Source organism: Lampetra planeri, chromosome 54 (assembly GCF_965212315.1).
Source record: "Lampetra planeri chromosome 54, kcLamPlan1.2.h2, whole genome shotgun sequence".
Taxonomy (NCBI): Eukaryota; Metazoa; Chordata; class Hyperoartia; order Petromyzontiformes; family Petromyzontidae; genus Lampetra; species Lampetra planeri.
The window spans coordinates 381,693-408,001 of NC_136160.1; the positions used below are offsets into that span (position 1 = coordinate 381,693).

At 53.1% G+C, this 26,309-nt stretch overlaps 1 protein-coding gene across 3 annotated transcripts; it reads right to left on the bottom strand.

The window, feature by feature from the left end:
• Positions 1-2,320: 2,320 nt before the first annotated feature.
• On the bottom strand, positions 2,321-26,235 carry LOC144735161 (Y+L amino acid transporter 2-like). Of its 3 annotated transcripts, none has more exons than XM_078617601.1 (10): positions 26,127-26,235; positions 14,517-15,075; positions 11,609-11,734; positions 11,055-11,199; positions 9,429-9,552; positions 8,787-8,890; positions 6,556-6,652; positions 5,580-5,729; positions 4,806-4,989; positions 2,321-3,903 (listed from the first exon to the last, which is right to left on the bottom strand). In XM_078617601.1, exons 2-10 carry the CDS (start codon positions 14,923-14,925, stop codon positions 3,809-3,811), a joined length of 1,434 nt encoding a protein of 477 aa, XP_078473727.1. In that variant the 5' UTR covers positions 14,926-15,075; positions 26,127-26,235; the 3' UTR covers positions 2,321-3,808. The 3 variants fall into 3 exon arrangements, with proteins under 3 accessions (XP_078473727.1, XP_078473728.1, XP_078473725.1); XM_078617602.1 differs by lacking the exon at positions 26,127-26,235 and adding an exon at positions 17,554-17,737; XM_078617599.1 differs by lacking the exon at positions 26,127-26,235 and adding an exon at positions 16,031-16,333.
• Between the last annotated feature and the right edge of the window lie 74 nt (positions 26,236-26,309).

Sequence of the window (26,309 nt, forward strand, 5' to 3'; positions counted from 1 at the left end):
AGCGTAGCGCTATCCACTACACCCCCCCCACACGCACGTACACCCCCCCCCACACGCACGTACACCCCCCCCCCCACACGCACGTACACACCCCCCCAACACACACGTACACACCCCCACACGCACGTGCACACCCCACACGCACGTACACACCCCCACACGCACGTACACACCCCCACACACACGTACACACCCCCACACGCACGTACACACCCCCACACACACGTACACACCCCACACGCACGTACACACCCCACACGCACGTACACACACCCCCACACGCACGTACACACCCCCACACGCACGTGCACACCCCATACGCAGGTACACACCCCCCACACACGTACACACCCCACACGCACGTACACACACCCCACACACGTACACACCCCCACACACACTTACACACCCCACACGCACGTACACACACCCCACACACGTACACCCCCCCACACGCACGTACACACTACACACACCCCCACACGCACGTACACACACGCCACACGCACGTACACACACCCCCACACGCACGTACACACACCCCACACGCACGTACACCCCCCCCCCCCACACACACGTACACACACCCCCCACACGCACGTACACACCCCACATGCACGTACACACTACACACACCCCCACACGCACGTACACACACGCCACACGCACGTACACACACCCCCACACGCACGTACACACACCCCACACGCACGTACACCCCCCCCCCACACACACGTACACACACCCCCCACACGCACGTACACACCCCACATGCACGCACGTACACACCCCCACACGCACGTACACCCCCCCACACGCACGTACACACACACCCCACACGCACGTACACCCCCCCCCCACACGCACGTGCACACCCCACACGCACGTACACCCCCCCACACGCACGTACACACACACCCCACACGCACGTACACCCCCCCCCCACACGCACGTGCACACCCCACACGCACGTACACCCCCCCCCACACGCACGTGCACACCCCACACGCACGTACACCCCCCCACACGCACGTACACACACACCCCACACGCACGTACACCCCCCCCCCCCCACACGCACGTACACTCCCCCACACGCACGTACACACCCCACACGCACGTACACACACCCCCACACGCACGTACACCCCCCCACACGCACGTACACACACACCCCACACGCACGTACACCCCCCCACACGCACGTACACACCCCACACGCACGTACACCCCCCCACACGCACGTACACACACACCCCACACGCACGTACACCCCCCCCCACACGCACGTACACCCCCCCACACGCACGTACACACCCCACACGCACGTACACCCCCCCACACGCACGTACACACACACCCCACACGCACGTACACCCCCCCACACGCACGTACACCCCCCCCACACGCACGTACACACACACCCCACACGCACGTACACCCCCCCCCACACGCACGTACACACCCCACACGCACGTACACCCCCCCACACGCACGTACACACACACCCCACACGCACGTACACCCCCCCCCCACACGCACGTACACCCCCCCCCCACACGCACGTACACACCTCACACGCACGTACACACACCCTCACACGCACGTACACACCCCCACACGCACGTACACCCCCCACACGCACGTACACACCCCCACACGCACGTACACCCCCCACACGCACGTACACCCCCCCCCCCCACACGCACATACACACCCCCACACACACGTACACACCCCCACACGCACGTACACACCCCCACACACACGTACACACCCCCACACGCACGTACACACCCCCACACGCACGTACACACCCCCACACGCACACGTACACACCCCCACACGCACGTACACACCCCCACACACACGTACACACCCCCACACGCACGTACACACCCCCACACGCACGTACACACCCCCACACGCACGTACACACCCCCACACGCACGTACACACCCCACACGCACGTACACACCCCCACACACGTACACCCCCCCCCACACGCACGTACATCCCCCCCCACACGCACGTACACACCCCACACACACGTACACACCCCCACACGCACATACACACCCCCACACACACGTACACACCCCACACGCACGTACACACCCCACACACACGTACACACACCCCCACACGCACGTACACACCCCCACACGCACGTACACACACGCCACACGCACGTACACACACCCCACACGCACGTACACACCCCCACACGCACGTACACCCCCCCCCCACACACACGTACACACCCCACACGCACGTGTGTGTAAACTCCTGTAATGTAAAACAAAAACCCACCCAAGAGAAGGGTTTGTGTACTTTTATTAACAAGTCAAGAAAATTAATAAAAAGTGCAAAATAAAACCAAGTTCGAATCAATTTGAGACAACAACACCAGCTTCGTAACATTTGCAAAAAGTTTTGCCGGCTGGAGCGGGGGTGGCGGCCCACATTGAACATGGCCACATGGGCTAATTTACCTTCACGATACCTATATACGATGCATATATTCAATAGCACACACATATATATTAATTTATTATTGCGTGAAACAACTATGCATTCAAAACTAGCCGTGGAAATAGACTGTGGTGTATAAAGGTAAAGCTTACATGAAAACTATTTTTCATTTGAATGGACAATGAGTTGAAATGCGAGGAGACTAATACAACTGACGGAACGTGGTCGCAAACAATCACAATCCACCGCAGCCACAATCAAGGTCAGGGTTTATCATTGCACGTTCGCCATACGGCATGTCGCTACTAGTCCAATGTCTCATGCCAGCAACAAAGATCGTTTATGAAAATATCAAATGGACATTGCTTAAAAACGAACCTATTCAGAAGTGTGTTGTATCTTGTCTGGATTGTAAGGCACTTCCAGGAGGGGTTCAGGAACTGTTATGACGCAAACGTCGCGTTTCTGACCGGGAAAGGATCCCCGCGGTTCGTTGCCGCCATTATTTAGATTTGTGTGGCAACGCTAAAAGGGCCAACTGTAGTGCTCGCATTACGATCTCAAGTCCAGTGAGGTTTGTTTATTCTCTCACGCTACGCATATATTCCAGCGTCAAGTGAGAGACAGAGACATTCTCACGAGGAATCGCTGCAGCCAGTAGTACACCACCCTGTGTCGATGTCCCTTAAAGTGTCACTTGTGCAGGCCTTGTAATCCACACTCGGGCGCGCACTCTCTACAGGAAGTGTTCGTCACGTGTCACTCACACCCACACCGTAAACCTCAGTGCTGGAATTAGGTGGATTCAGAGAAATAGCAAAAGTGTAATAAGATGGGTTGATCTTTCAGTCGCTGCCTACCAGACTGCTCAGTAGACCTGAGGACCGGAATGACCTGGAGGTCAAACCCCATATTTGACGGCAGGAGCCCAGTGTTCTCGCGAGGCATTAGACCCCCCTAACCACCCGACAATTAACGTAAATAATGTTAGCAAAGTACCCATTCAGCAGAGTAAATAGTAATGTGCAATCAAATTCAGTAGTTTCACCCAAATATAAAAATAATAATTACCATAAAAAAAATCAACAACGAAACTGTCTCAAATATAACAAGAATACAATGTAATCGTGACAGCCACAGCTGATGGTATCATTTCAGTTATTAGAGACTGTCAAAGTCTGCTTCGGGATTCGCACAATGTGACGATTGTGCCTCAACTCCGGGGCTGCCTGCGCTGTAATGGATCCTCAGTGCACACCACTGGCACGGCCTCTCCCGGGAGCCCGATGAGCAGGAAGGGCAGAGCGTCCGGAGGTCGCTCTCGTGGGAAGCTTCAACTCGACTTGGGCTCAGACTCCTTGTCGGCCTCTTTGTCAAGCTCCGTGAGACAACAGTTGCATATGAGCTGCGTGTATCTCATGATAAAATCTGCGGACGAAACAGAACATGGTGTAAGTCTCTTCTTCGTACCGGATTACGTAACTCATCATTGAGCCTCTCTACTGTCTACAAATCAGGAACAATTCTTACGCACGCTGGGCAAGTTAACTGGCGATGCTGCTGCTCCTGCGACGTTGGTCGTGGTGCACAAGCAGCATTAACAACAACTTCAACACACTCGTGGATGACGCTGCCTGACAAGGAAAGGTATAGAATAGGCGATATTTCTGGCAATGCTCCTCTTTCTGCTTTAAATCCATTGCAGAGAGAGGGCCATTGCCCTAATCGTCGGCTATTATGTTTACCTATATAGGGCAGTGTTCATGTCAAATACTATAGAGAAGTCACCTGCAGCCAATGAATATTGTTAATTCGATCGGCTGCTCAATGTTTGGACCCAGACACAAACCGCGTGTCCGGGGCTCGCGTCACGGCGAGTGGGACGACGTGCGCCAGCCCCGCCTGGGCACCTGGGACATGCCACTCAAGCTAGATGGAAATGCATTTCAATCATCATCATCACCAACATATTACTTACCGATTTCCACAATGTATGAGGGGATTTGGACTATGCTGTCGGGCAATCGGTCCGTGGATATAACCGTCGATTTCATGGTTTATTAATTGGCTGAAAACATCTTAATTAATCGGGGACTGCAAAGCTTGGGAAATTGTTGGTGGTACCTGCTCACCACCTGGCTGCTGCCTTCCAACCTCGTCTTATTCCTCAGCAACCGCCAGATGCAATTTTCACGAACGATGCAAATTGCACAAACGATCCAAATATTTCCAACTAAACATTATAAGAACGATTGCAGTTGTTGTTGCTATTGCTGCCAATTTAGCTCGTTAAAGGAGGGCACTCGTGCGGTGCGTCCACTCTTGATTACCGGTGATCTTGCGGAGGATCTTGGGCCGTTTCTCCTCTGACAGGTGGATCGTGACGAAGTAGACGGGCACGCCGGTGAGGGCGATCGCGATGCCCACCAGGGAGTTGACGGTGTCGCTGTAGAGCGGGAGCACGACGAGGAACACGGTGCAGCAGCAGAACACGATGGGGAATATGATGCTCAGCTGCAAACAACAACCACAACAACCACAAGCACACACGCGGATTAGGCAACGCAGCCGTCACATGACTAACATCTCCACCGGCAAACAGTCATTCGTAATCAGTGTAAATATCCGTGTAAAGTAACCAAAGTGTCAATGATGGGACGCATCTACACAGAGTGTAATCTCTCCACACTGTGCACACAGTATTATGTAAGCAGTGTTTTACTGCATTTAAGAAATTACTCAAACTAACACCTTAATTCGTGCGTGTTTTATTAATAAAGCTCTTTCTCTACATCGGTACGACTGCCCTCTGGATTCAAGTCAAATAATTTATTTGAAAAACCTTATTCGTATGTATAATTTCACTTGTTTACCTGGGAAAGCCTCACCGGGTCTTAAGACTATTTTTCAGGAGGTTCCTGCAAAGTTTTAGCAGTAGGGGGGTGACGTTACTGCTGCTATGCGAAATCCCAATTGAGTGATTTCCAGACAATTATTTTCAGCATTTGGATGTTTGGCCATCGTGTGCTTGTCCTGTAGCGGGGCCCGACTGGAGCATTGGTGAATGGAGCGGCAGGCCACGGCGTTTCCCGCGTGGGGGGTACCTTCAGCGGCCGGTGTCGATTGGGCTCCTTCCACCGCAGGTACAACTGCCCGGCTATCGAGAGCCCCACGAAGAACCAGTAGCTGAAGCTGTAGTAGTTGATGAGCTGATAGATATCCTCCACACACAGGTAGATCAGAGACATCATGCCCTGCAGCAACACACAAGGACGCAGAGCCACGCGTGCCGTCAGGCTCGACTCGGAGCGGCCGCGTCCGAGACGTCGCGCTGTCCAGGCCGACCGCGGGGGCTGCGCACACACGTGGTTCAGGGTGGGGGCAGCTTCGCTATTCCTGTTCAAATTGGCGCGGTTTGTTCAGATAGCCATTATTTTGAAACCTGGATAGGATGGGTAAAAATGCATACTTTTTTCTAAAACACCTCCTGTTTGTGAGCAGGTCGATATGGATGCTTGCTTTGTCTCTCGTTGAACAAATGGATGCAGCGGATAAGCGTACAGTTGAAATTAGCTACACGTGATGTATTCCATTGTGATTATGATTCTGCCAGTTCACCCAGGAAAGCCTCGCTGAGTCTCAAGACTCTTTTTCAGAAGGAGCGATGTCGCTGCTGTGCACGATCCCAAATGAGTAATTTGCCAATAGCACACAGCCTTTGTGCTTGTGCAAAAACCACCAGCATTTCCTGAACATATCCATAGCGGTCCCCTTGTCTTAGATCATTATGGTTCGTGTTCCGCACTGTGGCATTGTTCTGCTATGGTGGCTTTGTCTCATCATTCAAGGCAGAGGCCCGACCCCCACGCTCCGCCTCTTCGCCGGATGCCCTGGCCCGAGTAGCCCGGCGGCAGAGCGTCTAGTCAAATAACAGCGCCTACTCGGCCTATAAACAAAAACATACCGAGGCATTCTAGAACTATGCATGTTAAGATAGCATTTCATGCCAGGTGAGTGAAAATGAACACTGTACGTGTGCACTCTATGAAAACCGTGGGAATGTATCTCAGACGGTCTCACGTTGAAGAGCAGGGCGGGCACGGGCGTGTAGCGCTCCATGTGGATCAGGCAGATGGCGTCCGGCAAGTGTCCTTCGCGCGAGCCCACGAAGAACAGCCTGCAGCAACACGAGCGCGTCAAGCGCCTCTTAGTGTCGACCGCGTTCGCAATCACACTCCTGACGCAATAGTGCTCAGGCCGCGTCAACAGCGGTGTAGAAAACAAACAGAAATGCACATCCAATGCGGCAATTACAAAAATACCATGGTCACAATTTTGGGATCAGAGTAATATACGCCTCGACCACCGTGAAGTCAGAAATGACAAACTGATCGTCTCGCAGTGATGACATCACATGTATCCCTCTAGTTAACACCTAAACAGGAGGATTTCTGGCTGTCACCGCATGAGGCTGGTTGTAATTACTGGCAAAACGTCGTACTCGAATTGTAAATGTTGTGGGTTTACTCTCCAACACACCAGTGTGCTGACCGTGCACCTAAGTGGCATGTTTCGTTTACGTGACAACCATTACTAAATAGCCGTGTTGGGTGGGTTTAATGACAAAATGATATTTACGCGATTTAACCCAAAAAACCTCTATTATGGGTACAAACGGAGCGCTTGTGGGACGTCTGTGTCAAAAACGAGGTACAGTCTCCTGCCTTTGCACTTAGTTGTAAAACAAGGGAGTGCAGAGTTGCCATCTGATAAAGGTGCCAATTGAAGATCTAAGTTGCCTGTCGATGGAGAACACGCTCACAGAGCATCGACACGTCGTGTTCAACTTAGTGCACTGGAAAGTCAAGTACGTGAAATCCACACCGGCTGATGACAAACTTGTACCCTCTTTTGGAAACGATCACGATATGTTTAAATAAATAAAAAGTTAAGAAGCACAGCAAATACAAACTAGAAGAGACTCTTGCGTGCGCCAGACACGCTCAGACGGCTGTGAGGAAGTGAATTACCCACAATTCCCATGCCTAACCCAGGCCCCGATTTGCTAAAATTACTTCTTTGCACTAATGGATTCTTCCATTATCTGCATTTCTTTTCACACACAACAGGAGCGGCCTCTAAGTGGCGGAAAATGCTTCCTCCTCGCACGTATTCACAGATGAGTCACCAGAAGTGGCGGTAAATGTTCTGTGCTTCCCTAGAGATGACCTCACGGATATCTGCAGTGATTTACGGAGAGGAGCGGATTTTGGGATTTGCTCTCGCTAGTTTACACATTCCCAACCTGCAATGTCCTGCAACTGCCATCAGCACCGACAGTCGTGGGCTGTGGTGGTCTTTGTAAGAGAGCTGCTTAGCTCGATGGGCCTTACCGGCTGAAGCAATCAACTCCGTGACTGATTCTAAGTCTATGAGTCTCTATGTAACTCTGTGGGTATCTGTGTAACTATGTGGGTATCTGTGTAACTCTGTGTGTATCTATGTCACTCTGTGAGCATCTATGTAACTCTGTAACTGTAATGTCCTGTAGCTGCCACCGCTGCCAATGGAATTGGGCGGTGGTCGTCGTGGTAGCAGAGCTGCTCAGCTGAATCGGATCGTGCCGGCAGAAAGAGTCGAGCCGGAGTCCTCTATTGACACTACCAGTAGAGAGCTTCACTCTGCAGAGGAGCCTCATCACTGCGTCCACCTCCCCATGGACACGGGGTCAAAGTGTCCAACTACAGGGGTCAACGTCTCCAGCTACAGGGGTCAACGTGTCCAGCTCGAGGCGACCCCCTGCCCTGCAGGCACCGTTAAGCGCTCGAGTCCCACCCGCACGTCTGCCAATCACTCTCTGACTGGGATGTGTGTTCTGATGCAGAGACACGAGCTGCGAGTCGGATACGTGGCAGAGCCACGCCACTCCTCACATCTCCCTCCTCTCCCTCCTCACATCTCCACATCTCCCTCCTCCCCACCTCTCCCTCCTCACATCTCCACCTCTCACATCTCCGCCTCTATAGAGAGCGCCCGTGGAAGAGAGTACAGCAGCTGCAGGGATGCGGGTGGCGAGGAGAGAGAGGAGGAGGGGGGAGATGAGTGGAGTCAGACGGCCGAAGTAATTTCTGCAATTGAGAGTGGTCAATAGGACGAGAGGATCCGGCAACAGTACGCGAGGCATCGTCGCCGACTTGGGGGGCTCGCCGTAAACATGCACGGTGGCTCCGTCGCGACGACGCGCACCGAGATGCAGGTGCCCCACATCCCGGCCGCGTCGCTTCGCTTGCTCAGTGCGACCGGTGCCCTACCTGGAGGCGGCGAGGATCGAGGCGTTGAGCCCCCCGAAGCAAGAGAGCGCCACGGCCAGTGGGATGGTCCAATTGAAGATGCCGAACACCTGGTCCGCGAACGTCTGGCGAGGCACACACACCGCACGGGGGCGTCACTCGCAGAGCAGTGTCCATCGTCGACTGCGCCGTGGAATAAGCACGAGACTCTCGACCAGAGCGCACCAACAGCACACGTGGACTTGCTATGGCTGGAAACAATACAATGGGGGAACTCATAAATACCCCCCAACATCTGGATTGTAACAACTGAGCCTGATCGAAGAGGGGAGGGGGGGGGGGGGGGTGGCAGCGGATGCAAAAATTGTTTGCCTGTTTCAGAAGTGCGTTCATTTAAAATAATCAAACAGTGTTGTGTATATGTTTGTTATGTATATTCGCAGACTGTTCACACAATTGTGTACCTGTCCCAGGAGACCCCGGAGGAAAACGCGGCATCCGACAGAAGCAAATATAACATAGGGGGATAACGTATCATCCAGAGTGAAATAGTGGACAACAACGGGGTGTCAATGCAGTCTAAAAACAATTCAGAATCAGATCCCTCGAGACCTGATGATCAAAATTTATCTGAAAATGTAATCTTACAAAGTGGACACTCACCACGGCTACAGCATCGCTGTTCAGGATGGCTGTCTGGTCCAGCACGGTGTAGTAGGCCACGTTCGTGAGGATGTAGATGACGGTGACGACGGGCATGGAGATGCCGATGGAGAGAGGGAGATTCCTGCAACAGAGCGTGCGGCGAGGCAGCTCAGCAATCACCTGATCACCAGATCACCACATCACCAGATCACCAGATCACCACATCACCACATCACCACATCACCCGAGGCTTCCCACGGGGCAGCTCTCTGCTCCCCACCCTCTTGTTATTCAGCACTACGTCCACAGCCTTACAACTATTCTATTCATCATCGGCCATGATCAATCCACTGCTGCATGCAGGCCTCCCCAAGCCGTCGCTATGGATGACACCGTTATGCAATCGGTGTGACGCCAACGAGCACGTTTCCAGGTAATTTTGTTTAACCAGCAGAGGACTTCCAGCTGAGGACTCGAGAGGCTGGGTGACTCTCACTCGCTGGAGTGGCCCCCGGGGCATTGGTCCGCTGCCAGAAGGGGGTGGCGATTGCTGCGGTGCATAAAGTCCCAATGGGGTAAATTGCGGTGTCATTTTCGAATTTGGCAATTTTGTACCATGACGCCGGCACACAATGGCCTTCTCTTGCGAATGACGTCAAGGGATCGTTAACATCCACCGCGAATGAGGCAGATGGCGCGTACGCTTATCGTGGTTAATCCACGTGCGCTAAGCTTCGGGGCGGCTGCCGAATTCGATCCGTGACCGTCCGAACGAGCGGCGCTACGGCGGCGGCGACGCACGGGGGAGCGGCTTCGTCTGGCGTGCGACCTCAGTGGTTCGTCTCTCCTGCAGAGTGCGTGCAGAGAAAACTCCTCGTGGGGCTTGTGATCGACGTCACCCTTCTTTGGATGCGATTCGGTGATACAAGACGGCACATCCCGTGCAGGTGTAAGGCACAGGTGCTTGTCAGGAAGACAAACCACACTTTGAGACTCGCCCCCCCAGAATGAACAACGCAAAGCAAACTGGCAGCTGTACACCCCGTGAGCCGTCTCTTATAATCACACTCACGCTGCTGTATGGAAGGTCAAAAGACGATCCGTTATCGATCATATTACATGATTCTGTCTCAATATAAGAACTGCAAAACAATCGTTGGTAGCACCGGCTCATCGCCTGGCAGCCGTCCAGCTCGGTCTGTGGCTCCTCAGCGATTGCGAGATGCAATTTGCATGGACCACGCTTTATAAAAATTCATAATTAAGATTTTTAAATTATATTTTAGAACTATTCGCTGATCGCTGTACCGGGATGATCCTGATTGGTCAGGTGGAACAGCCATTTGATTGGCTGGGGGATTTAAAGGAGAAGAGGTGTGAGTTTGGTTCACAATGCAGTGGCCGAGAGAAGGTTCCAGAAGGAGGGGTGGTGCTGCTGGCGGTGCACGCGGGAAAAAGTACGAACAAAGCCGAGCTTCAGCAACTCTACGCGCATACGCCGGACTCTTCGACACAAGTCGTCTCAAGAATAAACAGAACACGGACACCATAATCTGCACCGGCGACCGCGTTTCACGAGCAGCTGAACGCGATCTCGGTGGAAGCTCCGTGGGACAGACGGCGCCTCCAGCAAGGGCTCCTCACCGCTCCGGGTTTTTGATCTCCTCCGTGACGAAGTTGAGCGTGTCCCAGCCCGAGTAGGAGAAGAGCGCCGAGTAGAGCGCCAGGGCCATGTTCCCCACGTCCCAATTCGAGCCTTCGAATGACGACTCCAGGTTTTCGGTCTTTCCTGAATGCAGCGGCGGCAGCAACGACAACGGAGCGGTCACCACAACCGGCGGTCGCAGGGTCCGGCGGGGGGCCTTGCGATGTCGCCACGGTTTTGCAAAACTCTCGTGGAACTGAACACGGTCCAGACGGGAACAAGACTCTTTAATATCCATGCGCAGCTTTCCTGGCTGGGCTGCGCGTTGAGCGTTTTGTCTTTCAAGCTTTCTCCACGACTGCTGTGGGGATCGTCATTAGAATCTGCACTGAAGATGCCCGCATCGAGATGCCGCCCGTGGTATTACGATCGACCGCGAAAAGCGCACATCACCGAGACTTGTCGACGATTGAGAGCACATAAGATTTATGTTGAACTTGGTTCACACTGCACGTAGCCGAGCGCGCTAATCGTGAGTGGTGTGACTTCGTACCTTTACAGAGAAAGACAATGCCGGCGATGATGACGGCGATGAGCGCGATGACCTTGGCGTAGGTGGAGAGGTCCTGCACGCGGATGCCATGCTTCACGTACGCACAGTTCACAAACGTCAGCAGGCCTGCACCACAGGAGGGGCGGGGGGGGGGGAGATATGCACTCGCTACCATCAAACGCTTCACTGCCCACGGCAGTCATCGTGACAATCACGACCGGAATTACAACTCTCGTAACGTCACTCCGCAGCCATCCCGCCGCGCTCCCTCTCGGAGAGACAAAACGACTCGGAGGCGAACGAGCAGGAAAGCAGCAGCAGTCACGGTGGGTGGTGAGCCGGCACCATCAATTGCCCAAGATCTGCGGTCCTCTATATATTAAGACATTTTAAGAATGGGAGCGCCGGAAAAAAAACCCACTCGTGTAAAGGGGGAGACATTCCAGCCCTGTACGGATAGAACATATTGAGGTTATCATCTTCTTGGTTCTTTCGGTAAAGTCATGTTGAAGGGAAGTAATAAAATAATAAAAATAAAACATAATAAAATAAAATAATTCTCACGACGTTTCGGCTACAACGCAAGCAGCCGTCTTCAGGTGAAGAATGAGACACTACCAAGCTAGGAGCTTATATATAAGCTGGGTTGGAGGTGGAAGAGCGCCTTAACAGAAAGAATGTGCATATGAAGAGGAATTTTGCATATTCATGGAAAATGCGTAGGAGGTGGGCGGGGGGGTTTCAAAGTCATATTATGCCCATGCATTATGCAGGATCAGCAGCACCAAGGGGGGGGGGTGCAGGGAGTAGCATTAACAAAGGAAAGGAATGTTAATGATATGTAGCTGCATTGGAACCATGTAAAATGATCCGATGGGTGAAACAACATTTACCAAAGTAATCGAGATTACTTCAAAGACATAACTGACTCATAACTGACTCATAAGTGATTCATAACTGATTCATAATTGGTTTCTTTTTGGTTTGGTGGTCGTGTAAAAATGTGTCGTGACCTCTTCTCCACCCGTGATTCAAACGTGCCAAATGTCTTACTGCTTCACAAACACCACCAGAGGGAGGAATCTCACAACGGGCAACGACGTTTCGCTGGAGACGACGTCCAGCGACATCGGGTTGTGAACAGGAGCTCAGGTTGCGAGTGCCGCGCTATCCCGGTCCTGAAGTGGGTGCCGTGATGTCATCGGCACAGTCGTGCGCGGTGGTCGAGATTCATCGTGAGTTGTTTGGTTGTGGTTGGAGGGTTATGGCAGTGCAAAAAGGTGATGTATGAAAATCACCTCGCCTGAATTACGGTAAGGTGCAGGGTATTAGTGATGACGCTGGAATTTTAATGCTACTGTGATTCTCGTGAAGTGTAAATTTAGTGAATTAATGTTATGGGGCACGATGAGAAATTTGTAATGGAAAGAGATTGTTGGTGTTTTAGTTTGTTACATTATAATAAAAAAATACATAAATTGATTACGTCGAAATGGCAAGAGTTAGTTAGTCATTATGAATGTAGTTAAGCACGATTGTACTAGGGACCATCGTGCGAATTTAAAACGTGAATACCTCCAATCACAGGCATGTGATAGTGGCCGTGGTAGTGGTGGTAGTGGTGGGGATGGTGGTGGTAACAACAACGATGAATTGGAATAATCCGGATGAGTGCTCGTTGAGGCTCTTTACAGACAGCTGTTTAAGACAGCTGTTTAAGACAGGTGTTTAAGACAGGTGTTTAAGACAGGTGTTTAAGACAGGTGTTTAAGACAGGTGTTTAAGACAGGTGTTTAAGACAACTGTTTAAGACAGGTGTTTAAGACAGGTGTTTAAGACAGGTGTTTAAGACAGCTGTTTAAGACAGCTGTTTAAGACAGGTGTTTAAGACAGGTGTTTAAGACAGGTGTTTAAGACAGGTGTTTAAGACAGCTGTTTAAGACAGGTGTTTAAGACAGGTGTTTAAGACAGCTGTTTAAGACAGGTGTTTAAGACAGGTGTTTAAGACAGGTGTTTAAGACAGGTGTAAGGAAGTGATTTTGGTTGATGAAGTGGGTAGACGTGGTGAGGGGCTACTCTTTATGAACACTGCAAGCGCAACTCAGCGCATTCTTGTACTACCAAGCAATGCCCATGATCGACGTGGGGCATGAGGAGGACATCATCCAGCAGTGGATTGGCTGAGGGCTATAACTGAACCTTTTCCCTGCTCTATTTCTGCGTTCCCAACACATAGAGCCATGGCCGGGTTATTCAGCTGCTCCCGCGTTAATCTGCAGAGGCAAGGGGGCAAAGGTCAAGCTGAATCACTTCAGCACCTTTACAATGTTCTGCACCTGAAGTGTTTATCTAAAGACCTTTTGATTCCTGAACCCAATAATGGTTAATGAGTAGGGTAGTGTACATCCCACACGGTGCCGTGCGGAGGAACCACAGACAAGCGGGAAGGAGGCCAGGCGGTGAGGAAGAGCCAAACAATTGCCCGAGCTCTGCGGTCCCCGATATATTGAGATTTTTTTCAGTCAATTAATGGGTTTGTGTACATTTGGGATGAAACCCCAGCACCTGGAGACAACCCACGCGTGTGAGGGGGCAACACTCTATCCCATACACATGGACCAGGTGGAGTCCACATTTCCCTGTACTGCCTTCTCCTGGTGAGCGAGGGTACGGCACCTCGACGCCCGTGGGGAGGGAGTTTCACAACGACGTCGTCTGTGTGCGATCCACCAACCCTCGCTGCTGCCTCCACAGTGCTGCATTACAGGCAGCCACATGCGTAGCCAAAACAGGCCCTGCCGCAACATCGAGACGATGATTTGTTTTTGCCGACACAGCGCCCTGTACGCCCAGGGGGCCAACCGTGGCCAACGGCGTCAGCAGCGCATCGGACGGCGCGCCGACTCACAGATGCAGGCGGCGGCGATGAGCCTGGAGGCGGCGTATGGCGGCTCGCAAGTGGAGAAGATCGGCTGCACCAGGTAGTTGGCGAACGTGATGGCGATGACGGCCTGGCTCGTGGGTTCAATGATCAGCAGGGACGTCCACAGGCGGATGAAGGCCGGGAACTTGCCGAAGGCCTCCAGGATGTAGGCGTAACTGGCCCCCGACTTGGTGATGGTGGTGCCGAGCTCGGCGTAGCACAGGGCCCCGAACACGGAGAAGATGCCGCCCAGTGCCCAGACGACGAGCGACAGGCCGTAGGAGGCGCTGTACATCAAGACCCCCTTGGGCGAGACGAAGATTCCCGAGCCGATCATGTTCCCCACGATGAGGCACACGCCGCTGACGAGCGAGATCTCCTTCTTCAGCTGCATCGAGTCCTGGGGCTCCTGGGCGGGGACGTCGCCGTTCGTGGGCCCCGTCGCCTCGCCGGCGACCCCCCCCCCCCCCGTTGGTGTGCTGCTCCGAGGAGGGGGTGACGGTGTAGCGGCCTTTATCCTTCCCCATCGCTGCAGCGGCGCTTCCTGCGGACAAACACAAACGCGTGCACACGCATTACGAGCCAGAATGAGTCACAAGAATAATAAACACATTTTATACCGCGCGCGTATCTCGCGAATCGGACGCAATGTTCGATCGAGACCTCAGAATTGCCGAGCCAGAGCTCAAAGTCCCTCATACGCCAAGCTCAGCAGGTGAGTACCTGAGAGTCAGGTGAGAACCTTGAGCTGCTGAAGGCAGATGCTGCTTGGATGCAGTGAATGAGTGGTGCTAGAGTTCTGGGCGACGTGTGTACGCACAGTATTTGCGACGCTCTTGGAGGGCTCGCACCAGCAAATGACGAGAGAACCCATTGCAACAGAACAAATAAAGCAGGCTGGAAACGAATCGCGCTAACAAATCTCTCTCTCCCAACAACAATCATTAATAAAACGACCACTTGTAACGAGCACACTTTTCTCAAGCCGGAGGGAATCTTTGTTGGATTGCGAACACAAGAGGTGCGGGCGAGGCATGGCAGCGGCTGTCGACGCGATGCACCCCAGTGTCTCAATCACTATCACACGCAAAGATAAAGACCCCCTGTATAGCCTTAACATACTATCGGAGAAAGTGCTGGCAGTTATGATAGTGAACTCCTATTAAAGCCAGCATGGCACACGAGGGAGTCGGTGGCCAGCATCAAGCCCAGCCGCATTTATCTCCCCAGTAGCAATGTTTACACACTGGGTACTCATTTGAGGCTAAGTCGACCTAAGGCATGTCCAGGACCAGTTAAGGTATTAGTCACTGGCGTTGTCTGTGAGCTGGAATCGAACTTGGGCCGGCTGTGTTTGTAGCGCCACGCGCTAACTTCGTCGCCACCGCTCCCCAACCGAAGGCAAAGATCGTCTGGGCAATTTTACAAAAAGCCACAGAGAAGACAGGCGTTTGTCTGTCAGCCAAGTAACAAGTCCCCCCGCCCCCCACCCTGGTCACCAGATCCCGCCGCCCAAGTGGGATCTGCGGCACCGTGACCGGGCCCTGCTCGGCAGGCTCCGAACCGGTCACGGGTCCCACTGCGTGCAGCAGCAGCAGCAGGGCTCGCAGGTTGGGCTCGCCGCGCAGGTGGGGCTCGCCGCGCAGGTGGGGCTCGCCGCGCAGGTGGGGCTCGCCGCGCAGGTGGGGCTCGCCGCGCAGGTGGGGCTCGCCGCGCAGGTGGGGCTCGCCGCGCAGTACCTGGAGCCCCGGCGGTGCCAGGCACACGACCAAAATGGCGACGAGCATCGCCGTGAGACCGCGCACAACAAGGAAGCCGGGCGGCGACGTGGGGCCATGCCGCGACCTGCAACGCGATGAAGCTGCTGCTGCCTGGCTCCGCGTATGCAGACACAAGCTAAATACATACATTGTAAACGTGCAATTGCACCAATGAACATCATTAAGGATAAAATAAAATATTTTCCCAAGAAAATGTAAGATTTGAGATGTTCAGAGCCCAGGTACACGGCTACCCTGAACTCTCAGCAGTTGCTTCACCCGTTTGGGATTCTCAATCAATGCGCTTCGCCTGAAGGGCATGAACACCACCGCCCCCGCCCCCCTCCCCTCCTCTGGCTGTTCCATCAGCGGTTCTGCCAAGCAGGGAATTACACCGAGAGACGGATTCTATTCTATTCTTGCGCGTGATGGCAAAAACACGTTCAAGAACTAAATGCCAACGTCTGCCAGCCACGGCAAGAGGGCTCCAGCAGAGAGATTTTGTGTTGATTTGCAACTCCTTTTCCATTGAAGGAGCGCATCCTGCAGTGGTTTAGTACGTGGCCCATCGTGTCAATTGTGACGGAGATAACAAGTCCACAACGGACAGTCAGGGCACCCTCGCACGATTGTAAAATAAGGGCATCAATAACAAAAGATGATAATCCCAGAATCTCAAGAATCTCCCTCACCACCACCGCTTTAAGCCACACAACCCCTTTTGGACCCATGCACTTCACCTTCAACAGTGTAACTTTAGCCCTGGCGATGATGACGAAATCTTGAAAAGCTGAATGGAGTTCACAAGAAGTCACAAACACCTGTTCCTTGTCAAAGACCCAATGACGCAGGTCCCTGACTTTGATTTTCCACAAAGCTTCGGGGCCACAACCCCTGAACCGCATCAGCTTGAGGCACAAATAGGAACATTAAAAATTCTCAGGGCAGTGTGCGGTGACTGTGGTCGCCACCCAGAGCAGAACCGCGGAGCGTCTAATAACTCAGTGCCCGAACCACAAAGGAGGCATCATCACAGCAGCGACGCACCACTCCACTACTCCTGACGCAATCATCTGGCTCATCAACCACCTCAATGTAAAATAACAGCCGTTGCTTTACATCAACATCATATGATGGTTACGTGAAAACCATTAAGTCCCAACAGAGTCGTACGCTGGCAGTGTGAACACATTGATCATTACCCAGTCCTCCGCTGTGAACCGCAATGGAACAACAGCGCCGCACGCAGAGAGTATCCTCACCTCTGTGGACAGAAGCGGTGAGCGCAGCAGCCTCTGTCACCACCTGCCTCTGTCACCACCTGCCTCTGTCACCACCTGCCTCTGTCACCACCTGCCTCTGTCACCACCTGCATGCGCAGTGTGGCCTCACACAGTCCCCAGGTTCCCCCCCCCCAACGCCGTGGACAGAGTCCACGCCTACCAGGGGAAAGCGCCCCAGGAGCCGTGCCGCTGGGGCAAACCAACTGGGCCACTGATGCAGGACGGCGCATTAGGGTGATTTAAATTGCAATAGTTAACTAGCGCGGAGCTGGGCAGCGGTAGAAATAAAGGTTTTACAAAATAGAATTCCCATATTTTTTATGTATTTACTTTCCTGTTTAATTTCGTTGTAATGTTTCCATGACTGAGTGTGCCACATTAGTTGATGTGGTGCCATTCTCCCAGGTCGGGAATTCGCCGTTTCACTTCACTGCAGGAGTGACCACACACGGGTTCGTGTGTGGTGTGTGCAGCTTGCACACACCACACACGGAGGAACAGCGACACGACACGAACTCTCTTTCTGCTGAAGCCCTTTCGTCGTGGCCAGCAGCAGACCTCCACATTGGCATCGAGCTTCTGAACTGTTTGCTGCTGCTGCAGTCATGCACACGAGTAGAATATGATTTACTTTGTGAGCAGCGGCGAGATTACCTTCAGAATCCCGCCGGTGCACACGAGGCGTCCTGCCAAGCCTCATAATCTGCCGAGGAATCTTGTTAACAACTCTCCGTGCGCGACACTCGCTCGACACGAAGTGGTGGAGGTGATTCTTGCGGAGCGGTTTCTTGTCGGTGTTGCCCGAGGGAGCTGCAGTGTGAGTTGGTCAGCGCGAGCCCAAGGGAGTCTAAGGCAGTGGCGTGACACCGCACACACAACTAAGGGTCAAGGAGTTCATCGTGTACTGTACACAGAGGACATCGAACTCGGCCAGGCCACGCAACATCCAAGGGTGGGGCCCGCCAGGTTAACCTGTACATTTGTTACCCTTAGAAATGTTTCGGGTTTGTTTGCTCAAGTGTGAAATTGCTAATGATGTGAATTTCAAACGGCCTCGGTGCTACGCAAGGCACCGGGGTACCCGGAGCGGGGGCCCAGCAGAAGTCTGTAATTCGGGGCGCACTCGTGAAAGAAATACAGGAATAAAAACAATCACCTCTTCAGTATAAAGTTTATAAAGTGCATGTTTTTAACAGTTTTATACCAGATAAAGTAATTTTGAAAGGCCAGATGCCAGGAATAGGGCACTGCTGAAGTCCATTGGTACTAAGGTTTAACCATGGGCAATTACATTTATTGGTGTGTTTTCTAATCCATAAATGTGTTTTTACTGTTAATAGAGAAGACAGTAGGGTTAACTATCAGTTCTAAATTCCATCACAGTTGAGTCATTTTGCAGACTCAGATTTAGTTGATGAAAATAAGAACATTTTTACCCTGTCTGGCAATAAAACGGGTGTTAGGATATTTAAATTAAACTGTGGCGAAGCACATCTGGGCATAGATCCTAACGGCATGGAGATTACACCTACGAGAAGATTACCACCTCACCTCATCAGATCTCGAAAGCTAAGCAGACTTGAGTCGGGTTAGTACGAGGATGAGACGCCTCCGCCAGGGCTGGCTGGGCGTTGTAGGCGAGGAGGCTGCCACTAGGTGGCAGCACCGAGTGTGGCCCCTCAAGAGTCTGGGCCTGCCTGGGGTTTCTCTGGGTTCCTGCCACAAGGAGCCAAATGCTTCATGAATGGTACCGACCAAACATCTCAATGATGGAGTCTTGGAGCCGCAGTGAGGCCTTCCTGAATAAATAATTGGCATTGTTATATTACTGCCATTATTACATCAGAATCAGCAGTGTATTTCAGATCACATTTCTGCCCCCCCCCCCCCCGAGACGAAGTGCTTGATAAGAGGTCCCGCCGTCACTGCGCGGTCTGCCTGTGGTGTGAACACGCACACGAGACTGCGTTTCATTCGCCCGTCACTCGGCATGGAATCACCCATTGACTTGTGTTTAATTCAATATGCAAACAACACAAATCGAACTGCAGTGGCTCTGTATGCGAAACCTGCGCCCACGTGGCATGGCAGCTGTAATAGAATCATCTACGTGACGCCGTTTCCATTGCATTAGCGTGGGACTGGTGGGGTGCAGTGGCGCCGTGGCTAACGCCCTGTGCTGTGGACCTGGCTACCAACATGTCATTCCCAGCCACGGCTAGCGTCAGTGTGAGCGATATCAGAATCAGTCCGACCCCCCACCGCCCACCTCCACATCGACCAGTGCGGTGAAGTATGGTCGAACGCCCCCCTTGTAACCGCCACGGCGGGAGGAGACCTTCATCCAGCAGCGGATTTACAAAGTGCTGAAAATTACTATTTGTCCGCTCTTTTTCATAAAGCGTCGGCAAAAAAAACTTTACCACTTGCTGTTAATAACCGCCAGAGGTGGGACAAAGTCATTGTTATGCAAGTCCAAGTCGAGTCGCAAGTCATCAAATTCATGACTCGAGTCTGACTCGAGTCCAAGTCACATGACTCGAGTCCACATCTCATAGGTGGGACAAAGTCATTGTTATGCAAGTCCAAGTCGAGTCGCAAGTCATCAAATTCATGACTCGAGTCTGACTCGAGTCCAAGTCACATGACTCGAGTCCACACCTCTGATAACCGCTGTGCTGGAGCGTGATTATACACTGTAAAAACTTTCTTTAGCGTTTCCAGAGTTACTGTTGTGGAATGGTGTAACTTAAATGGCTAGAAATTTGTTTTAAGCACTGTAATGCGATCACATAACACACTCATCACATTACCCATAAACTTGCAGGAACGACCTGGGGCGCCTCGGATGATGCGCTGCGAATTGTCGCCCTCTCACCGATCTACTCGGTGGCAGAGTCACTGCGCTCCAGCCTGGTCCGGGAGCTCCTCTACAAACCTTCCAGATGCATAATTAAATAACGCAATCAGCATCACAACCAGAACCCTGAGACCGACACCAATCCATTGGCTCCCTGTTCTGACGAACATTCTGCTATCATAAAGTAAAGCCACAGAGACATGCAGACTGCAAAGAAGTTTACGCGTTCTCTTGCCAGTCGAGTTATAAGATCAAGACGTCATCGTGGCCAAAGCCAGCAACACCACAACGCCACGCTCCACTCTTCGCTAGATCCTGCAGCTGCTGCTCCTGCTGCTGCACAGTGGTGAGGCAGCGCAGCAACCTCCACGATCTTCCCTGATGGCAGCGTCCCACAATCTGCCCTTAGATCTCTCTCTCTCTACCTTGGTGGCTGGGCTCGTGAAGGATAAAAATAATAATAATATTCGAGTTCAGTGATGCATCGCTCCCCCAGGGTACAGAGTGGCTGTGACATTTTAAATGTCAAGGTCAAGAGGTAATTATTTTAAAAATAGGGTTGGAGTAACATTTCGCAGATATTAGGTAACAAAGCTTTTAAACTTTTATGAAGTTAATGGACGAATGCATATAATTAGTAAAACAACATCAGTCTGGGGTAAGCAACAAATGAGACCAGGAACAGTCTCGGCGCAAGGGCGCACACTCGTCATGAAACAGTGTCAGTGCCACGCACAGGCTCGATTTGCGCACCACTGCCAACACGATTCCTGAAATAGTCTCTCCACAGAGCTCCATGGGTGCTGCATTGCGCTGTGAGCGCGAGGGTCTGCGCGGTGCTGGACGGGACGCGTCTGCGCTCGTTGGCAGCTACCAACGTGCGTGGCCCGACATGTGGCACGGATGGGTGAGGGGTCAGGAGAGGCGGGTGGGTGGCTCGTGTTGGAGCACTGAGCCGGCACGGCTGAGATCCTGGGTTCCAATCCCAGGTTTCAGCCACACCCTCGATTCAACTGGGTTCGCAAGAGCCGAGTATTGGCCAGATACAAATGACTGAACAATAATACATTAAATTTGAAACTAGATTTATCACGATAACTGTTTTTTTACCCTTTTATCTGGCAACAAAACTGACACATTTTTTTACGAGGAGTCATGTTTGCATAGACCACAATACCTGCAGTCATAATAAAAACAAAAAACATAACTCTGATAATGTATGCACTGTCCTTGAAGTTGATTGGTCCACACCCGAGACAGCTTTCCTTAGAGCCTAGTCTCACATGGTGTTGGACCAGATGACGCCAAAAGATGTATCACCTACATTCACTAAGTTCCAGTTCTAAGCGCTAAAACTGCGACAATTATCTGAAAGGTGGCCATGTAGATAAGTGTGTCCCCTACTTTGTGTGTTAATCAAAGGTCACTTGAAGGAATCTTGGAAGCCGTTAAATGGTCTCCTTCTGCAAACTGCTCTCACGCCGGGTGGTGCGCTGCTCTGCGCGAGTTCTGAAAGGAATCTTCTTCATAGGCCCCATTCATGAGCAGAAGTATTTGCTCATGAAAAATCCCCCGCATGCCAACCAGCACCTGGGGAGCAGTGCCAATGGGAATCGAGGATGCACGCTGATGTCACCAGACTCACCCCTCGCGACAGACTGACCCGACCAATCAGGTTCCGTCTGTCTTACACACAGACAAATATCCCCCGTATAGCCTTAACGGACTGTTGAGGCAGGTGCTGTTAGCGAGCACTGATGAAAGCCGGCCACACGTGAATAACAAAAAAGTACCGAATTTCTAGGAAAATGGCCATTGTTTCACCAAAACAGTGGCGGAATGACAATGAGAAAATGGCGAATAAAAAATATTCCCCATCATCTCAGGCCATGACATCAACAAATATAGCAATAGCTGCACATGCATCACTTTGATGGTAATGACACGAGTAACTACAGAAAACTCTCAGCCCTCTCGCTGTGCTAATTATGAGACCTCGACATTGGCTTCTAGCTTCTGAACAGATGCTATCATACACAAGAGTAGAAGAGAATGGTAACTATACGAGAATGGTAACTCTAATGCACTATGGGGCAGTGCTCACGGTCGGCAACTGCCCAAGCGAATGTCCGGTCTCCACTATCTGTGGTTGAACCCTTCCCTGCTCCCCACCACCAAACCACCAGATATGAGAGTCTATACGGTGAAACCTTTCTCCATTCGCCCAACACCAACCGAGGATTGCAGGCATGCGCTCTGCTGCGGGCACAGCGGCCTGTGGACCGCGAGTTCCACTCGACCGCTGTCAGGCTGCGTCGCAGCAGTAGTGTCAGCAGGCTTTGGGGAAGATGAGACCACAACAGCGGGCGTGTGAGCGCGTGTGTGTGAATACGCAGTGCGTGTGAATACGCAGGGCGTGTTACACGGCGAGCTGGAATCGTTGTTAATGGGTAAAATAATAACCGACACAAGCGCGTGACCTCTTGTGCGTCAACCTAAAGAGTCTCTGGTGAAGTCACGGCCCTGCCGGAGTCCACCCGACTCCTCCATCGCGAGGGAGCACCTCTTGGCCACGTGACGACGCGTTGCCGGTAGCCGCTACGCGTTGGCCCGCAAGGGCCCAGCGTGCCGAGGGGCATTGCAAACCAGTGACGGCATCGCGTGGCCGGCTACTAGATCGTTGATATCGACGTCATGAACACCGCGTCGACAGCGCAGTGAAGTACAGCGAGAGACCTACCACCCCCGCTGGCACCATCCGTGACTCTAATCAGAGAAAAGGAGTATCATGGCATGATCCAACTTGTATCTACTGCGCTGGAGAGCAACAGCAATCATTTTACATTGGGATGAGTCAGAAGTAGCGGAGTGGTGAATCATCGCTCCTTCGTGTTTGCGAGTCGTTCTATGTTCCATGGTCAGTTGTGGGTGGTGACCACAGTCTCCGCATACTGATCGGAGAGTTTAACATTTTCCATCTGTGTACCGAGTTTTTGCATCAGCTGCTGCCGCTGCCGTGGTTGTGTGGACGCAGTTTACTGTCCATGCCGATTCACGTTGTTCACGTCGATTCGCACGTGACCATAGACCCGCAGGTGCAGTCGTCAGAAGCCTGGGTGTGATTGTGTGTGCCACCTGCGCCCTCAGGCCAATCCACCGTCTTTTGACTTTCGCATTCCCGTTGCCTACGTGGCAAGCGTGTGGTTCAGTATGGCAATATCTCAAATCTACATCTTCTACGGAATTTTAAACACCGTGTGATGATTTCATCGGGCATGGGGGTTGTAAAATGGTCCTTATCCCCCATTTTTATTTTCATCAAACATCAAACACGGTGTTTTTTTAAACCTTATTATCTGTGCCAAATTTTTTGAAATGCGACATCCTCCACCGCCCTGTTCTACGACTATCAACGTCACGAAAAACAAACTCCGTGACCCCAAACAGAGCCCCAAATAAAACTATCTCCTCGAGGCGGGATACAGCTCAGACGAAAATACATGTATCCTCATTGTCCACGGCTTCTTCAAATAGGTTTACGAAATGAGTTTTTCGGTATCTGATTTAATGGAGGGGCCTTTTGAAGTCCGGTGGGTCTGCTCTTCCAGTGTTTCCATTCGGGAGAGAATCAACTCCCCGACAGCTCAAGTCAAACCGTGTCCCTCCAGCAGCGCCGGTTGGTGTCCGAGTGAGTGGCCGATGGTCATTGGCGTCGTTCGCTGCTGAGTGATGCGGCCGCTGTTCACAACTCCGCGTTGAACAACTCTGTGATGGCACGGAACCCGTCACGGATAAGCCGATTTCCACCTACAACTCATTCGACATACCCACAACTCATTGCTTCAGAATCGTTACGTGAACACGGTTAGCCTCTATGCGAGTTACACGCGTTGTTTTTTATATGACATGGATTTTCCCGAACCATTTTTAAAGCTCATGATAAACGGCACTAATTTGAATTTGAAAAGTGAAGTGAAATTCCTTGTGCGAGTTGGGAACGCGCGTTCACTTCCTTGTACTGGGGTCTCGTGCCGCGCAGTCAGAGAGGACACCGCGGAGGAAGTTTGCTGCGGGGTGGCTACGCACCCCGGCGTGGGAACAGGTTCGGCCACACATCACGCACACAACAACAGAGGCGACCTGTCTGTGTGTGTGTGTCTGTGTGTGTGTGTGTCTGTGTGTGTGTGTGTGTCTGTGTGTGTGTTTTAATGTGTTTGTGTGTTTTTGTCTCAATGCAGCCGCGCCTCGACGCGTCGTGACTGAGCAATCACGAGGAGCAGGAGGAGGAGGATGAGAGGCACAGCGAGGACTGACGCACAAAGCGCAGAGTCAACAAGAACCAACTTAGCCCCCCCCCACTCAGAGTACCCCCCCCCCCCACTCAGAGTACCCCCCCCCACTCAGAGTACCCCCCCCCACTCAGAGTACCCCCCCCCCACTCAGAGTACCCCTCCCCCCACTCAGAGTACCCCCCCCCCCCCACTCAGAGTACCCCCCCCCCCACTCAGAGTACCCCCCCCCCACTCAGAGTACCCCCCCCACTCAGAGTACCCCCCCCCCCACTCAGAGTACCCCCCCCCCCCACTCAGAGTACCCCCCCCCACTCAGAGTACCCCCCCCCACTCAGAGTACCCCCCCCCCACTCAGAGTACCCCCCCCCCACTCAGAGTACCCCCCCCCCCACTCAGAGTACCCCCCCCCCCCACTCAGAGTACCCCCCCCCACTCAGAGTACCCCCCCCCCACTCAGAGTACCCCCCCCCCACTCAGAGTACCCCCCCCCACTCAGAGTACCCCCCCCCCCCACTCAGAGTACCCCCCCCCCCCACTCAGAGTACCCCCCCCCACTCAGAGTACCCCCCCCCCCACTCAGAGTACCCCCCCCCCCACTCAGAGTACCCCCCCCCCCACTCAGAGTACCCCCCCCCCACTCAGAGTACCCCCCCACTCAGAGTACCCCCCCCCCCACTCAGAGTACCCCCCCCCACTCAGAGTACCCCCCCCCCACTCAGAGTACCCCCCCCCCACTCAGAGTACCCCCCCCCCCCACTCAGAGTACCCCCCCCCCCACTCAGAGTACCCCCCCCCCACTCAGAGTACCCCCCCCCCCCATTCAGAGTACCCCCCCCACTCAGAGTACCCCCCCCCACTCAGAGTACCCCCCCCCCACTCAGAGTACCCCCCCCCCACCCAGAGTACCCCCCCCCCCCACTCAGAGTACCCCCCCCCCCCACTCAGAGTACCCCCCCCCCCACTCAGAGTACCCCCCCCCCCCACTCAGAGTACCCCCCCCCCACCCAGAGTACCCCCCCCCACTCAAAATACCCCCCCCCCACTCAGAGTACCCCCCCCCCCACTCAGAGTACCCCCCCCCCCCCCACTGATACACGAGTCCCGCTGCCCGTGCACAGCGCCCACGTGTGGGTGCGGGTGAAGTCATCAGCTGGGCGGAATGGAGACGGCGAGAAACGGGCACAGCGAGGGATGGGGAGAGACGAGGAGGGGGGACAGGACGAGAGCGAGGGATGGAGAGACAAATACGGGGCGAGAGACGGGGCGAGAGACGGGGAGACAAATACGGGGAGAGAGCGAGGGATGGGGAGAGAGACGGGAGAGAGACGGGGAGTGGAGACAGGACGAGAGCGAAAGACGGGGAGACAAATACGGGAAGAGAGACGGGGAGAGAGCGACACCTCGTCTCTGATGAGGTCCGTGCTGCTGGTCGAGGCTGGAGCGCGCGAGGAGCTCTGCCCTCCTCACCGCCGCCGCCTCCTCCTCTTCACAACCTCCTCCTCCTCACCACCGCCTCCTCACCACCTCCTCACCACCGCCGCCTCCTCCTCCTCACCGCCTCTTCTTCCACACTGTTTCCTCCT